At 35.2% G+C, this 16,228-nt stretch overlaps 3 protein-coding genes and 1 long non-coding RNA gene across 11 annotated transcripts in view; 2 read left to right on the forward strand and 2 right to left on the reverse strand.

Annotated features, from left to right (window-relative positions):
* Positions 1–868: 868 nt before the first annotated feature.
* Positions 869–4,050, forward strand: LOC138138749 (trypsin-3-like). Of its 3 annotated transcripts, none has more exons than XM_069058756.1 (6): positions 869–1,255; positions 1,347–1,526; positions 1,585–1,739; positions 1,797–1,909; positions 2,491–2,917; positions 2,980–3,561. In XM_069058756.1, exons 1-6 carry the CDS (start codon positions 1,126–1,128, stop codon positions 2,995–2,997), a joined length of 1,023 nt encoding a protein of 340 aa, XP_068914857.1. In that variant the 5' UTR covers positions 869–1,125; the 3' UTR covers positions 2,998–3,561. The 3 variants fall into 3 exon arrangements, with proteins under 3 accessions (XP_068914857.1, XP_068914858.1, XP_068914856.1); XM_069058755.1 differs by lacking the exon at positions 2,980–3,561 and adding an exon at positions 3,833–4,050 and having other exon boundaries at positions 878–1,255; XM_069058757.1 differs by lacking the exons at positions 2,491–2,917; positions 2,980–3,561 and adding an exon at positions 1,967–2,147 and having other exon boundaries at positions 870–1,255.
* LOC138138751 (angiopoietin-related protein 1-like) lies at positions 4,021–7,496 on the reverse strand. Its single transcript, XM_069058758.1, has 4 exons — positions 7,339–7,496; positions 6,013–6,382; positions 5,723–5,953; positions 4,021–5,637 (listed from the first exon to the last, which is right to left on the reverse strand). Exons 1-4 carry the CDS (start codon positions 7,414–7,416, stop codon positions 5,444–5,446), a joined length of 873 nt encoding a protein of 290 aa, XP_068914859.1. The 5' UTR covers positions 7,417–7,496; the 3' UTR covers positions 4,021–5,443.
* Positions 7,497–9,233: 1,737 nt separating this feature from the next.
* On the forward strand, positions 9,234–9,970 carry LOC138138752 (uncharacterized). The gene is made up of 3 exons (XR_011162097.1): positions 9,234–9,389; positions 9,457–9,750; positions 9,810–9,970. It is a non-coding gene; the product is annotated as an uncharacterized lncRNA (long non-coding RNA).
* A 5,143-nt stretch (positions 9,971–15,113) lies between these two features.
* The window catches only part of for (cGMP-dependent protein kinase for), a 98,024-nt gene continuing 96,909 nt past the window's right edge, over positions 15,114–16,228 (reverse strand). For all 6 annotated transcript variants that reach the window (XM_069058762.1, XM_069058760.1, XM_069058763.1 and 3 more), the window contains 2 exons: positions 15,698–16,099; positions 15,114–15,647 (listed from right to left, as the gene is read on the reverse strand). In XM_069058762.1, coding sequence (XP_068914863.1) covers positions 15,482–15,647; positions 15,698–16,099 — 568 coding nt within the window. In that variant the 3' untranslated portion in view covers positions 15,114–15,481. The remainder of the gene's footprint in view (positions 15,648–15,697; positions 16,100–16,228) is intronic.

The raw sequence follows: 16,228 nt of genomic DNA on the forward strand, positions 1-16,228 counted from the left end.
ACGGAATTTTGGGCATCACTGTCAATATATCGTCAAAAAATGTAAAATAGAACAGAAAATAAATTTCCAAATTTGACGTTTGAATGAAACGTTGACAATAAAGAGTGATTTACATCGCAATTTTTTGAAGTGTCCCTAACTGTACAATTTTAAAATAAAATCAAGCATCATAAACTCAAACAGTCTTTGTACAAAGTGATCAAAAAGAAAACAAACCAAGAATGCTACCTCATCTTTTCTTTCATCGAAACGTCTGTCTTACTTTGAATCGTACTCAGAATAATACTTGCTATGTCACTCGTTTCATTGGTTGCCTATTATAGCCATAGTTAGTGACTCATGTTGGTTATTTAGCGTTGTTACCAACTCATGAGAGGTTTTTTCACTGATCTCTATGGTACACCATAGAGATCAGTGGGTTTTTTGACCTGAATTATTATAAATAAATGACTCACTAAGGTGCTCCCCATACTGAATCCTTGCCTATTCGTTTTAGTAAAGCAGATGAAAATAATATCAATATAATCGATAATAATTTACATTGATTTATAGTTGGACGTTGCGGTTCTGGTATAACAAATCTTCTTGTCTATCTTATCTTCTAAAGCATTTATTTCTTGATACGTTTTATTTATACGCAAAACATTTAGAAGAACCTTATTATCTCTTCCTGCAAAAAGAAAACAATGTGACTAAAAACATAAACCTGCCAGTTCAAGGGTTAAAATAGATTATCGGGTTTTTCCCGGATATAAAAAGTTGAAAATATTTTGTTAAATTATCGCTAAGCAATCGCTTCGACAAGAATTTTCCTACTTTCTTCTCCTTTTGTGTTACTATTCAGCTTTTTCGCAAAGGGGTTATTGGTTTGGTATTAAACAAACATGTTCAAACATAAATAAATGTCATTTGTGTCAAACGGCGGAAATTCAAACTTTACACTGTTCCAAATGGTTTACTTTTTCAACGCCCACTCAGCCCGGGTTTTCATTTGAACGCATGATATTAAGCACTATTTAAAAAGAAAGATGACTTTATTTGAATTATTATGAAAACTGTACGATACCAGATACGCAAAAAATAGTAACGAAACGATATGACCTTTGCAAAAGATGTTTGTAAATTATGATATCAAAATTGAACTTCGAACAGACTCGGATTATTAAAGAAATCCAGATCAAAATGTCATTTCTAACATTTACAGTTATATTTTTCTTTTTAGTACTCAAGTTTGTGTACAGTCACCGATTTGTGGGTAAGATTTATAGTTTCATTTAGATTTATGACATAAAAAAACTAAAATATTTATAAAAAGGGTAAAGATAATGTACCTGTTTATGTTTCAGGAGATCCTTGCATAGTAAGATCGTCGGAATCTCCAGGAATTTGCAAATTATTCAAAGACTGTGAATATGCGAAAAAGCAATTGCATGATCATCATCGTTATCCTCAAAGATGTGGTTTTCTAGGAAATTTGGAAATAGTTTGTTGTCCAACAAGAAACCCAGGGGAAATAAGTAAAAAAAGTTCGTCAAGGAAGGTGAAAGAAAACATTGTTATCCACTAAGTGTTGCCTGTTTTTAGAATGTAAAGAGTACTCCCGATATGTTTTTGAGACTGTTAGAGTACCAGTTTTGATGGTGCACCCACCTAAACGCAAAAAAAATGAATGTGGTCATAACGTTGTTCCACTTATTGTTGGGGGAAAAGTAGCCACGAGAAAAGAATTTCCTCACATGGTACCAAGCAAGTAGCAAAGTACTGTAGCAATCTGTGCAATATTTTTTACCTCGCAGGCAGCTATAGGATTTGAAACAGATTCACATGAAATAAAATGGTTGTGCGGAGGAACCATATTAAGCGAACAGTATGTTCTAACAGCGGCACATTGCTTCTTTCACAGCCAATAGTAAGTAAGATGGTGTAATTCTTGTTAATAAAACGAAAAGCAAGACGTATTGTTTAGCAAGTAGCAACTAGTTTCGTGAGGAACAACAAGCAACAAACTACGAAGTTTTTATTGTGTGCGCTACTAACATTTATATCGTCAAAGTTGTCAACACTCTTGCCATCCAATATTGGATTAAGCACACAGTTCACGTTTTGTTCCTTTAGTAAAAAACAAAAAAAATCACACCCCGCAAGCACTGTTGTCTTTCTATTTTTACCGTGAGCCTCGAGGCCCCGCCCTCAATCGCAGCGAACCAATCAAAGTTCGCGGAATTAATTTATTCATAACCCCGCGTGTAAGAACTTCAGAAATTTGTGGACGTGCCCGGTTCGAATCCCGAACCTTGTATGGGTTTTTTCGACAGATAGGGAGGAATGCCAGGTCAGGTCAGGTCAGCCCTGCCACCATTCTTCGGAAACCCTTCTTCACCAGACCCATCCTGGATTACTTTAGCTGTATGACTGCTTAAAAACACTCTGGATTTTATTTAAAATTTAAAATTACCTCCACGTTATTTTAAACAAATTTAATTATTTTAGTAACGAGGCCAAATATGTGCGAATCGGTGTTATGAATATCTTCGACAATTCCACTTTTAAACAAGTATTGAAGATAGCAAATTTTATCCCTCATCCTTCATACAATCTTTCTTCCGTCTACAACGACATAGGACTGATTAAGTTAGAAAAACCAGCACGATTGAATTCATATGCAAGACCAGCATGTCTTTCCACGGATGCCAAAATACCAGCTGCAAATGCTATTGCCACCGGATGGGGGGACACAACAGATCGCGAGGGCATACCGAGTGACGACCTACGGAAAGTAACACTGCAGTTGGTTGACAGTGATACATGCAATTCATCATATACCAACCCTATTGACCACCGACTTAAAAATGGTATTAATGACAGTACTCAAGTTTGTGCCGGTTCAAACAGTGAAGAAGTTAAAGACACTTGTCAGGTAAGATGACAGTTATTGACAGTAGTAATAATGTAAACTCATGAAGGGAAGTTGGTTCTTAGTTATCTGACTGGGAATAAGAAACGGTAGATAAGGTTATGGTGTGCTTGTGCAAGTAATTTAATGAAGCAGACTCTCAACTATAGTCAAAACGTTTTGGATGCGGATTGTCAAACTCAACGTCGCTTAAAACTTATGATTGAACTGTATAGTCCATTCAAAAATAAAAAAAACCAGCAACGTCGCACTTTCCTGGATAATTGCTATCGGCAACGCTGTCTAGTGTAAAATTTGGTGAGAATTGTAATTTTGAGGTTAAGTATTTATTAAGTGTCTTGTTTTTCTGGGCATGTTTGAGCAAAAATAATAAAAATTAATAAATAACTGAATCGTACTGAGCAATAATAAAACAATTTGAATGAAAATTTATAGTTACAAACATTGCAAGAAAAAATAACTACCTAGGGTTTTTTAAATTTTACCAACCTAAAGCAACAGGTGGTGGTTTTTTGAATTTTGAATGGACTTTACGTTAGTCAGATCTGTCATAAATTCCAAATAATACCTTATTGGCGCGCCTAGTTACTTTTGCTAGTAGTGCCAATTTAACGACAAGTCCCCAATCCACTCCGAGATTTACTGTCGCGAGCAAAAAAAAATTGTCAAAATCATGCTTTGACGCAACGGAAAATGCTCCATTGTAAAACAGTCGTAAATATCATAACCTATCATCATGTTGTATGACATGAATTATCATTTTTTTTCTCATTTTTTGACATGGGCATAATCAGACAGGGCTTTTTTTTAATTTGTGACAACCTAACAAAATTTTAAAATGACATTGACGACCAGAAAGTTTTGCTCGCGACAATATATGATAATACTTTTAATAATGACAGATCGCACTTATTTCAGGGTGATTCTGGAGGACCGTTACAAATATATCACGTTGGGGATGAAATAAAATGCATGTATGATATTATTGGGATAACATCAAGCAGTAAGTTTTGTCTTGGTAATCCAGGAATATACACAAGAGTTTCATATTTCATTAAGTGGATAGAGGACATTGTGTGGCCATAGTTTGTAATAATTATGAATCCTTGAAGACTATAATATATATTTTAATTTGTCATTGTGATAATTATTTTAATCGATCTGATCTAAATTAACATTCTGAGAAAAATTCAATGAAATCTGTCAATACTTATAGCAACGGTCAAAACAAATAAGACAAATAATCATGCGTCAAGTTTATTTGGAACTCTAGGATGAAATTGTTGCCAGAAAAATTCTTCCGCGATTTTGACTTACCAGATTCTAAAAGAAACATTCAGACAATAGAAAGCTTAATAGAGTAGAATGCAAAACATTTTGGTCGTCAACGTCACTAAAAAATTATTCGTTTATGTCTGAATTTTGTAATTTACACTGTGTAATCAAGGCTTATTGTCATCAAAACGTCAAAAATAATGTAAACGTCAATTAGTAGCATCATGAGCCAGACATCGCCTCACCAATCTTACAATTAACGTCAAATAAATAATGTAAAGGTTAAGATCGATTTACAATTGAGTATTTCAAAGTTTATCAAAAAATGACATTGACGACCAAAATATTTTGCATTTGACTGTACTAAAATATCACCGGCAAGACCAAGAAAAAGATGGAAGGCATCGTTGGAATGAACAGGCTCTAAGCCTACCAAAAAAGAAGAAGAAGAAGAATTTGTCAATACTTTATGTCTATAGTTTTCTTGCATTAACATTAAGAAAGGAGAACCACTGTTATTCCGTGGTTTAACAATAATTTTGTCTTTCTTTAGACTAAGTGTAAGAAGATCCCCGAAATGCTTTCCAATAGGCATATCCCCTTGAACACACTGTCGGCGTAGGCAGCAGTATACAGGATGTTATTGAAAGTTGTACAGATATTTTAACCACGAGCTACTGGCTTCATGTAGAACTCGGAAAAAATATCTAAAAAATTCTGTCAAAAAATAAAATGACATGTATTTTTTGAGCTACAATTTTTTTAAATTGCTTTTAGTTTTCTACGTTGTCCTACAACCTCGTAGGTAAAATTTCGGCACATTTTAAAAATAGACCCTGTATATGATGTTTTATAAAATGTACGCCAATCCGAAGTAACCTATAGGAAATATGCTTTCAAACAAGCAAACCGCATTGGTGTACGTTTTATAAAATATGATATACAGGGTGTAATTTTAAAATGTGCCGAAATTTTATCTAGGAGGTTGTTTGACAACGTAGAAGCAATTAAAAAAAATTGTAGCTCAAAAAATAAATGTCATTTTATTTTTTGACATAGAATTTTTTAGATATTTTTCCGAGTTCTACATGAAGGCAGTAGCTCGTGGTTAAACTATCTGTACAACTTTCAATAACACCCTGTATAGAACGAATGACAAAATCCGTATTGTATATTCACGTAGTTTAGTTAAAAAAAAAATGACAGTTTTTCTGTTTACTACAAGTTGTCAGTATTGCTGTGGTGTCTACTGTTCTAGTGTAGTAAAAAAGGCAGACTAGTATCATCTCGCGGTTTAACCATCATCCTCACTTTCTTGAGACTATACAAAGGTCCCCGAAATGTGTCCCAATACATCCCTTTGTACTTTTTGGAGGCAGGTACAGTTCCGTTTAAGTATTTTCCAGTTAAATGAACGTGCATACAACTTTTGTACCACCATGCTCCACCTATAAAATATTTTTTAATAACAAGACGCCCTCCATTACGAGAAGTTCTTGAAAAGACACTCTCAGTACTCAATACAATCCTCACCGTGGAATGTAGCGCAGTTGCCACTGTCTTGATCATGATCCGTGTCTTGTGTACTGAACATGGCACCACCATTGTACGAAAACGAGTCTCCAGCATCACCACTGTACCCACTCAACACTTTTAAAGCGTATCCCTCATTTTCGCTGGCCACGCTGAAGAAACTATAATGGGCGTGAGCTTTCGTCATGTTGAAATCAACCAGTTGAATTAATAATTCGTTAACTTCGTGACCTGCTCAATAGATAATCAAGTAGATTTTTGATTGAAATTTGTGGATTTTCGGTTCCTACCTGTCAAGTAGTGCAAGTGGTCTAAGCCGAGCCAAAACTCCCCAGCGAGGTTTCCAAATCCGTTTTTGTATTGTGGCCATTTCAAGTAAAAATCTTGAGATCCGTCGTGTCTGTTAAGGAAGTAGGTCCAACCTCCCCCTCTGGTTTCCATGTCGCACACGACCATGAAAGCTTCCGGGGACTGTTCCGGTTTTATCCGGTAAATCCCCGACAGTTTGTTACCCCTTTCTTGCACTTCCTTGCAATTTTTTGGAAGGGATTTTGTGTGCTTTGGGGTATCTTCAAGTTTCTCTAAACGTTTTTCATGTTTGTGTAGTTGCTGGGCGAGTTCTTGGAGGCTAAAAGGGCGACTAGTAGAGACTACAACAAACTGAAAAAAATGTCACGTGTGAGTATCAAAATACTGAAGTGTATTTTAATAAAACTTTGAAAAACATCTACATTTGATTACTTTAGAACCTTCCCTAGCTCTGACCTAAATGAACCTCAGAAAAACAATATTTTTTAACACTAACGAAATCTTTTAATTATAACGGGCCTTCAAATAAATTTATATTTAGAGCAACCTATGGAAATTCAAGTGTTTGCAACATTTTTCCAGCGTAGAAAATGACACAAGAAACGCCTGACATTTTAACGAAATAAAATTAGGTTAGAAAATATTTTTAATTTTTGTAGTGCATTCTCCCTATTCTCCCTCCACGGCATATGACAATATGAAATTGGGAAAAAGCTTACTATGCATATTATGCAACTCTGGAGAATAATTGGTTACCTACAAAAATTACTTTACACTGTTAAAAGAATTAGAATGTCTCCTACGCCCACTCTAAATATATATTTATTTGAAGGCCCGATACATACAAGGTCATCATAAATGATTATAGTCGAAGCAAGCCATGCCCATGTTATTAAATTTTTGCCGCTCTAGACAAAGATTTCACTAATGTGGCGTGAACTGTCAATAGTGTCAATTGTGTGAACGATGTGTATTCACTTATTCACATAATTTTGATCATTTTCATATGGAGCGGCAATCATAAAATTTAGGTACATTCAGTTTTTGCTAACAATTAGATATTTTGTTCTTTCAATGGACTTATTCTTGTTACATACATATTTCTTTTAACGTAATCAATTTACATAAATCTCTTGTGATACCCTAGACACAATAATTAATTGATAAAACAAAATTCTACGAAAGTTGTGAAACTGAAAACAATAGAAAGTAAAAATCAGTTTGATTAACATGAATTGGCAGCATTAAAAATAGAATTTTCTTTATTATAACGAAGTGTCGCAAGAGATTATGTTTTATTTACTTACTTCATCATTATATATTTCCTCCAACCCTTTCACTTCAATGAAAATAACAACTAACACTGGAATTAGTCTTAAATACATTTTTAGTGAACAAGTGTTGAGAGTACTGATGATTGCAATAACGACAGATACCCTGAAGATGACTTTATGACTTATGATTTCCGACAAAATATTTATCAAAACAGATGATATTGTTTATCATTAAAAATAATTTCATGGATTAATCATTCTCAATATATCGAAGCATGTTATTTTATGTGAACCTTGACTCCCGACGTATAACGTGAAAGAACAAATATAATTTGCACTATTTGTACTATTTTATAAATGCAAAATTACTAAATATGTCATGAGTTCAAATGAAAACCTGGGCTGGGAAAGCGTTGAAAAAACATAAACCATTTGAACGGTGTGAAGTTTAAATTTCCCGCCGTTTGACATTAATGACATTTGTCAAGTCATTGACCTCATTGAAAATGCACTAATTGGAACCAGATCTGTTTAATCGGCACATAATTGAACATGTTTGTTTTCAGCAAAGGGCGAAAGAAAAAAAACAAAGGTTTTTTTGTTTATAAATTTTAGGATAGCTGTCAGTTGGCCAATATGCTCTAATTACAACTGTCAATTTACAATTTAACACAATTACAATTTTTAAATGGTACAAATGGAGTAACTTCCGGTTGCTGGCGGCTTCACACCACTGATCTCTATGGTACACCATAGACATCAGTGCTTGACACTGATGGCCAAGTAATAATTGACATTTCAAATTAATTTAACACGTACGACCATAGAACTAATTTCTGCAATTTATTTCACATCAGAATCTACACTGTTAACTGTGTTAAATAAACGATTACTTTTGAAATCCATATTTTCTAGACAATTAACTTTATTTATTGAATAAATGTCAGAACTAGAAGACTGAAAGGGGTTGTCACTGTCAACAGAAACAGAAAATAATCTGGCTGACTCGTAGGAAGCGTCATAAATAGTTGGACAAATCTCCAGATATGTATTAGAAAATCCAAGTTAACATTACAGTATGTTCAGATACGATAAATTTATTTTCGTCATGTATTGCTACAAATATCACTCAATCAGAAGCGGGCGTAGAGTGCCTGGAAGAACTCTCGTCTTCGAACCTGACCCTCCTCTTTCTCCTTCGCTTTTTGCGCTTCCTGCCTCGTTGCTGCTGCTTCTTCGGTGCGTTCTTGGCCAACTCGAAATACAACAGTTTTTGGGCTTCGTTCATTCGACGCCAAAGCTCCGCACCCATTTTCATCAGCTGGCTACCGCCCAGGTTGCGATTGCATTTTCTAAAGTCACGCAAGAAATTTAGAAAGGGGTTTCTCGAAGGTGGGGGCCTTTTACCGGATCTCTTATCTTTTCGATTCAGCACCAAGTCGCTGATGGCGAAGTCGTTGCTCCAACATAAATTTTGAGACTGTTTCATTACGAATAAGTTGTTTTGACAAACTGGACATTTATTTTGACAGGTGACTATTCGATTTTTCCATTAGTAAATGCAGAGGGTTCTTTTACAAGTCTTATTTATCTCGGTTGTGCTTTTGACTTCAACCAACTGTAAAACTTTCAACAAAGTGTTTAAAACAGGAGGATTGATAAAAGTTAAAGAAGACCATCCCAAACTGACGAATGGTGCAAGCGGCTCAGAGATATTTGATAAAATTCTTTGTGATAAATTATGCTGACTCATTTGATGCGTAGATAAGTATTTATCTTCCACGTGCTGACCTGTTCTTCAACCCAAAAGGTCAAAGATAATGAAATCGCCACAATATTGTGCACTAATCTGCATTTTGTGCAAAAATAAATATTCCGTTCATTATTTAAAAAATTTATTTTTTAAAATTAGGCTTATAAATACTGGGCGAAATGATTTAATTTTCACATCAAAATTTCCTGCAACAGCAGCAACAACAACGGGAAGAAATGGCTAATGTACCATGCACAATTTTAGTGTTTACTGAAGATACAGTGAACTTTCCTATGAAAAAGGCAAAGGTTGTAATGCGACAACTTTTTCAGTAAGTTTTTTTGTTTGTTTCTTTTGTTGTTTTCTTTACATTATTTTACGTTTTATTTCTTAACTAGGTATGGAGTCAAGGAGATCAGCGGAAACAGAAATGCAATTTTTATTTCCCTTACTTATTCCCCCAAGGAGATTACCCTAAAGAAAAAATTCGGAAATCTACCAATCCGCTACATCCGGACACACCTTGAAAATGATGGAGAATTCAAGATCTTGGAACGGGTGGTGAGAAGGTACAAATTTAACGTTGCAGCTAAGAACGTTGAAGATCAGCGTCAGCAGCAGATAAAAACAGATAATGATGATGATGAAGAGGGTTTAAAGGAGCTTCTTCTTCAAGATGCCAAGGAATTTATGTAAGGAAAAACTAAAGACTTATTATAGCCGATAATTTTTACAATACAACTACAAGCAGAGTGCATGATCCGAGCCAAAACCAATCCAACCGCAACCTATCCAACATCGATAAAAAAAATACATTGAAAAGAAAGAAGCCTGTTTGGGACGACGAGGAAGAAGAAAGGATAGTGATGATGAAAAAAAATGAAATGTTTATTAGAGAATGATTGATAAATATTAACTGTTTTTTATTTTTTCTTACAATACAAATGCCAACAGTATAAATACACGTTTTCTAAAGTGAAGTAAAGTGCATCATCAATCACATCATCATCATCAGGTGTCACCCGGAATGAATTTTGCGAACAACTGTTTTAATTGTGAAATTAAATGTTATTTTAATACGGAAAAATAATTATGTTGAATAATTCAAAAACATAGTTTGTCCACTGATATCTCTATGATACCATAAACATCCGTGAGTCTGTCTCAATTTTAAATTTCCACCAACATTGCATTCTACGTTAGAAATACAACCCTCAACACTGTTTGGTGAAAAATGCGTCAGGTGATCAAAAAATCTTTGGATCGCGATAGCAGTGAAATGCAAAAACCATCTATAGAATTATTTACTTCTACTGCCCGTAGTTTTTATTGTAAATATGTACTATTACGATCATAAAATTTTGGACATCAAACTTCTGTCACATTAAAAAAATTACTCTAAATCATGCTTTATTGAAACTATCACATGAAAGATGAAATTGTTGTCAATTTGACACCGGTTTAAAATATATATTTTTTTAAATATGCGAGTACATTTGGGTATTTGTTTTATATTTTTTATTAATTAAAACCACGTTCTATTCCGTTTGTCTGATTTTTACAACTTTTTGAATATTTTCTCGGTAAATCTGACATTCACATTTTCAAAATTGACACAATCAAAATTGAGGTTATTAATATATAAGGGTCGTTTTAGAATGTATGACAGCACGATGACATTAGTGTCTAAAATTTTTTGATCGCAATAGTACTATTGCGGGCAAAAAAAGTGCGACATCAAATTTCTGTCAGTTTTGAAAAATTCGATGTACTTCAAGCTTTATTGTCATTTTTTTTTATACTATTCCAGCTGACAGTTTAAAAATTTATTTTCCAAATGCCCTCTTCTTTTGGGAAAGGTAGATTTTGATTGGAACTTTGCATTAAATAAATATTCACTACGTGCTTACTTACAATCATTCCCTACAACCTACGATACTTAATGACAACGTCAATCAATTCAAAGTAGGGTTAGAATCAGGTAAGGGTTATTTTACATTAAAAGTCAAGAAAATGACGTTGATGTCCCACTTTTTTTGCCAGAAATAGTACGGATCACGGCCTCCTAGATATAACAATAGACTTTTAGTCGCATTCATAGTTCAAGGCATTATTTTTGTTTTCTAGGGTGAGCTGCGGTACGGAGCATGGTTGGTTGACTACTAGCATTTATTTTTTTGACATTTATTTAGCATTTATTTTTTTGAGATTTTTTTGATATTTATGCAATTAGAAAACAAGTACAACGGAAACTACACAATGTAAAATTTAATAAAAGAGGTACTGCAACGGTTGACAAATGTTTAATTGCTTGATTTGATGGATTTGAGTATAAAGTATGCAACCAATATTACACATTCTTGTGCTTTTAACTTTGTTTGAAAAGAAGGAGCTTAGGTGCTCCTGTTAAATGTCATTTCGAAATCACAAAGATTTTGCTGACGCGCAGGGCCGGATAAGAGACTTGTCTCTTGTCACATCTAGGAGGCCGTGATGCGGATAATTTATAATTACCATTTTCCATTTATGTTGTCTGAAAAATTTTGAAATATAACCTGCTAACTTGAAAGTTGTCAAGTAAATATCAAAAATAATTGAAATAAATAATTTCATAGATAGATCCAAAGACTTTTTGATCATACGATACTATGCCGGCCAAAAAATTTTAGTCGTCTATTTCTGTCATTTCAAAAAAAAATAAATTGTAATTCATACTTTATTGTCATCCGTCTTGATTATGGTTGGTATTTTTTTGGGTGGTAAATTTCAAAACTCGAAATGATTTTGTTATTTTCTACTACACAGAACGTTTACCTCAGGTTACCAATGTACAGTTATTGCGGCCGTTGAAATTTCAGACAGGAAAGATTTAAACACTCTGTATGAATTCCGAAATTTGATTAGCGTAAACAGGATTTTCATCAAGGATTATAAAGTCAGTGTCAGTATTTGACATATTAGGTCAGAATCGCGCGTAACTTTTGAAATGCCGCAATTATCTGATTTGCAAAAATGTGTTTGACTGAGGGACGGTGTGAGTATAAGAGCCAGTGGCGGCTCGTGGCATCTGGTGTTGGGTAGGCGACTGGGTACTCAGCAAAGTAAAAACAAAATAGGTTAGAATGGCGAGTCGCTGACAGCGGGGGAGGGGGTAACGCGCCACAAGCAAAATTTTTGTAGAATTATTTATTAAAATGATCGCCCCAATGTTACTGTTAGCTCTTTATTTAAAACCTTTATTTTTTAGGGGGTCATTACCCAGCCGTCCCTGTTAGGTTTTATATATCAAAATGATTCGTCTGCCTTTTTCATCATGCCCTCGAAAAGCGAGCTCCTGTTTCGCCCAAGTAACTGTGACGTCAATTAAATACGATAATAAAATTCGGTTTTTCCTAACTTCTTCATTGTATAATTTAATCGACAGAGCACTATGTTCAGTGAGAGCATCTTTAATTGTTGTTGTATTATTTTCCAAACGTTTGAGACTTAAAATATTCGTCAAATGTTCTTTCGATGATTCATGTTTTTTTACGCTCGTTGACAGATATTTAAATCAGAATAGGTACCCCTTACAAACCCAAACATTTTGTTTTACTGTAGATAAAAGTAAACACGGCCAGCAAAATAAAGCTTTTTTAAATAAACTCCACACAACCAATTATGATTTTCATACCAACTTACTTTAAATGACCGAGAAAATACCTGACTTTGTTTTTTATCCGAAGACAGAACATTAATATTCGGTGTGGGGCGATTCATGCTAAGAATTTCCCTGCGTTCTTGTTCATTTCGCCGTGAAAACGGCGTTTCTATCAAACTGCATATAATGTCGTTATAGACATCCATTTTATTAAATAAGAATGGGAGAAAGTATTAATTAGCTCTCCAAATAATCAAAAATACTGTAAGGTAATATTAAAAGATCGACCTGATTTAGTTTAGGCGCCAACGCCGAAAAGCCAACGGTCAACCTGTTATTGTCTTTTATTATAAACTTAGGGACAGTACCTACTTATTATACCAACCTGACCTGACCTGAACAAAACCTGCCAAAGCAATTCAACACCTGAGGACCTCTGAGGAATCACCTAAATCTCCTGTTTTAACTACTACCGCTAAACACTCAAACAACCTTGACTAAAGCAAACTTGCCATAAAGTTGAAATTAGCCGAGCATGATACATTTTCCACGTGTGGTCACGAAAAGCGGCGGAGGCAAACGAGGAAATCGCCTGAAATCCTCTATTTTGTTGTGAATTTTAACACGTCAACCATTGCTTTCGCGCAAGATCGCTTAGCTTTTCGCTTTGTAATTGTCGTAGTGGAAAATAAATCAGTCAAATCTTAGAACTTCCAGATTGTCGCCGACCCACTAAAGGCTGAGCAGAGCAGTGAGATGGATAGCTATGGCCCACGACTTATTTCGCACTTCATTATAAAAGTTACAAAAAGATCCGATGAAAATGAGAATTAAAATTAATACAATATACGTAACAGTATTAAAATAAAAATTTTATTTTTCTAAATTTCGAAGGTTAGGCGGTGCCTACCTTGCCTACCCTGACCAGCCGCCACTGATAAGAGCCATTGCGAGAGAAATTAATGTGGATAATGTTTCAGTGACATTTTGAGAAACGTCACTTTCAAAACCATTTACAAAGCCAAAAGTTTGGCGTTGTCAAAGTGTCTGAGTTTTCAACGGCCGCAACTGTACGATTGCTCTAAATTTGTTCACTCATGTTGGATTTTTTGAATATCTGAGCTTTAAACAGTTTAAATTGATTGGTAGAATAACAATATGCATGTCAAAATGACATGAATCGAAAGTGGGGTTACGGTTCCTAAAGGTTTATTTACACTTTACATGAATATCAAGATCGTGATGGTTAAAATTAAAATTTTTCACCCTGCATAGGTCAAAAGTGTATAATGTTGTCAGCTTTATTTTGGGTGTAAATTGCGGTGTTGTGGTTCTTTGATTAAAAAATAAACTATAGTGACAAAGGTGCAAGTGAGGGACTGTAGGCTCTCACCATCATCTTTTGCATCAAGAATTTATGTACCAGCGCAAGAAACACTTTTATAATATTGATTGTTCAAAGTGTTCATATTTTGTATTGAATTTTGAAGCGTCACTTTTTTCAACAGTGTTGCCAATCTAATTTAAAAGTCATAACCTACTTTGATTATAAATTTAAATGATTTCACGGTATAACAAATTAAAATGGAACATTAACATTAACTCTGCAAGCATTCGGGGCATTTTTCCAGATTTCGCATTATTATCGGAAATTTTTGTATTGTAGGACAAAAATGTTATGTAAGTACTTAAGTTAATTCAAAAATAAAATAAATCATTAACTCCTTTAAAAAAATGTGGTATTATAAATGAAGAGCAAATGAAAGTAAAGTGGTAAAAAAGCTACAACGAAAACGATTATGATGCAACAACTTTGACATTGACACTGAATTGTGTCGAAAAAACGTAGGTACGAGTACAAATACAGGATTATTAAATACACTGCAACAGTGCATCGTTTGTCGAGCTGCAACTAATAACTGACCTATGCCAACCCAACCTCCGATAAAAAGATCCTTTTTTGTCATACAAAAAGTGTATGAAGCGTGTAAAAAGCGAAAGTTCGCTTTTTCTTTACTATTGCTTTTATGATTTCGATGAAAGCAAGACAGTGGCGTGTCCACAATTTACTGTCGAAATTGCCATGCCATTTGTTCACGTATTTTTACGTTTTTCAAAAAACGCATATTTTTCCATTGATGCAGAAGTATCCGGTAGCTACGTGTTTTAAATCCACATAATACCTAGGTGCAAATGTAATGTTGGCTGCATCACACATTTCGTTAAATTCTTCATTACTCGTGAATCACCTGTATTGTAAAAATATCTACAGTATGTCCCCGGATTGAGTTCAGAAGAGTAAAAAAAATTTTTTGATTTTACGCAAAACTTCAGAGGAATACATTTTTTTGCTTCATTGTAGGATAATCAGCAGATTTGAGTGGTCTTGATGGATGTGTCGAAATGACCACACCATTCTCCTTTCAAATCTTATATTCACAAACTTATACAATAAAAAACTTTACATTATTATACGTATTGCTTTACAATTATTTAAATATACACATAATGAAGTAGGGTAACTTTCTGTTAAAATATAAAACAGTCACAACATGGATTGTAAATTTAAAAAAATATAATTATATAGAATTGCTTTTAAAACGTATTAAAATGGCACTAGTGCGCTTTTGCCGGGGGGCCATCCACGTCCAGTCGCAACAGAACCAGAATGATTGTCATGTTACTGTTTGAACCGCTGCAACATTGGCACTTGCTTTGTCATCGAAATACTACCACACAGCTCTTTTCGAATATCCAATCGTAAAAACCTAAAGTAGAATTCGCTAGAAGTCGGCGTCCCACCCCGTCACATCATCCGGCGGGGGACCGTCAGCGTCCGCCGGATACTCGTCGAAGTTGCTCGTGTCCGTCTCGTGCTTGACTCGAGGCAAAATCGGCGGCGTCAGAGTCCTGTTCACCAGCCCTTCCCAGTTGAAACCGTCGAACCACCTGCAACACCACGGTCACTCTATTCTCGCCACCTCTACGCTCATCCTTACTTGTGCTTCTGGATCTCGCTGATGCCTCCCTTCTGGTAGCCCAGTCGCTCGGCCGGGTTGTCCCGGCACAGTTTCTTGATCAGGGCCATCGCGTTCCTCGTGATGTTCCTCGGGAAGTCGATGGCGTCGATTCCCTTCAGGATGATGTTGTACGTCTTCATGGGGTCGGCTCCCGTGAACGGGGGAGTCCCTGTCAACAACTCGAACATCAGCACGCCCAACGACCAGTAGTCGGCGCTGATGTCATGGCCCTTGTTCAGGATCACTTCTGGGGCGACGTATTCGGGGGTGCCGCAGAACGTCCACGTCTTTCTACCGCTGTGCAGCTTCTTGGCGAAGCCGAAGTCCACCAGTTTCACGTAGCCTTGGTTGTCCAACAGAAGATTTTCAGGTTTCAAGTCTCTGAAAACAAACGAAAAATTTGTTTGAATCAATTTGGCTACAAAGTAGTACTTTATTCTAGTAGGGAGTTTTTTATTTTATGGGTTTATTTGGAGAATAACAACGGATAGGCTTAAAAAGAGGCTACTT

This window comes from Tenebrio molitor, chromosome 9, assembly GCF_963966145.1.
Source record: "Tenebrio molitor chromosome 9, icTenMoli1.1, whole genome shotgun sequence".
Lineage (NCBI taxonomy): Eukaryota > Metazoa > Arthropoda > Insecta > Coleoptera > Tenebrionidae > Tenebrio > Tenebrio molitor.

Excerpts from the sequence above, each read along its gene's own strand:
- LOC138138749 (XM_069058755.1), top strand. The coding sequence starts at position 1,126 with ATGATATCAAAATTGAACTTCGAACAGACTCGGATTATTAAAGAAATC. Across the intron at positions 1,527-1,584 it reads AGGGGAAATAAGTAAAAAAA|AATGTAAAGAGTACTCCCGA; the intron begins GTTCGTCAAGGA and ends GCCTGTTTTTAG. Across the intron at positions 1,740-1,796 it reads GAAAAGAATTTCCTCACATG|GCAGCTATAGGATTTGAAAC; the intron begins GTACCAAGCAAG and ends TTTACCTCGCAG.
- LOC138138751 (XM_069058758.1), bottom strand. The coding sequence starts at position 7,416 with ATGTATTTAAGACTAATTCCAGTGTTAGTTGTTATTTTCATTGAAGTG. Across the intron at positions 6,383-7,338 it reads AGGAAATATATAATGATGAA|TTTGTTGTAGTCTCTACTAG; the intron begins GTAAGTAAATAA and ends CATTTTTTTCAG. Across the intron at positions 5,954-6,012 it reads CCACTTGCACTACTTGACAG|GTCACGAAGTTAACGAATTA; the intron begins GTAGGAACCGAA and ends TCTATTGAGCAG.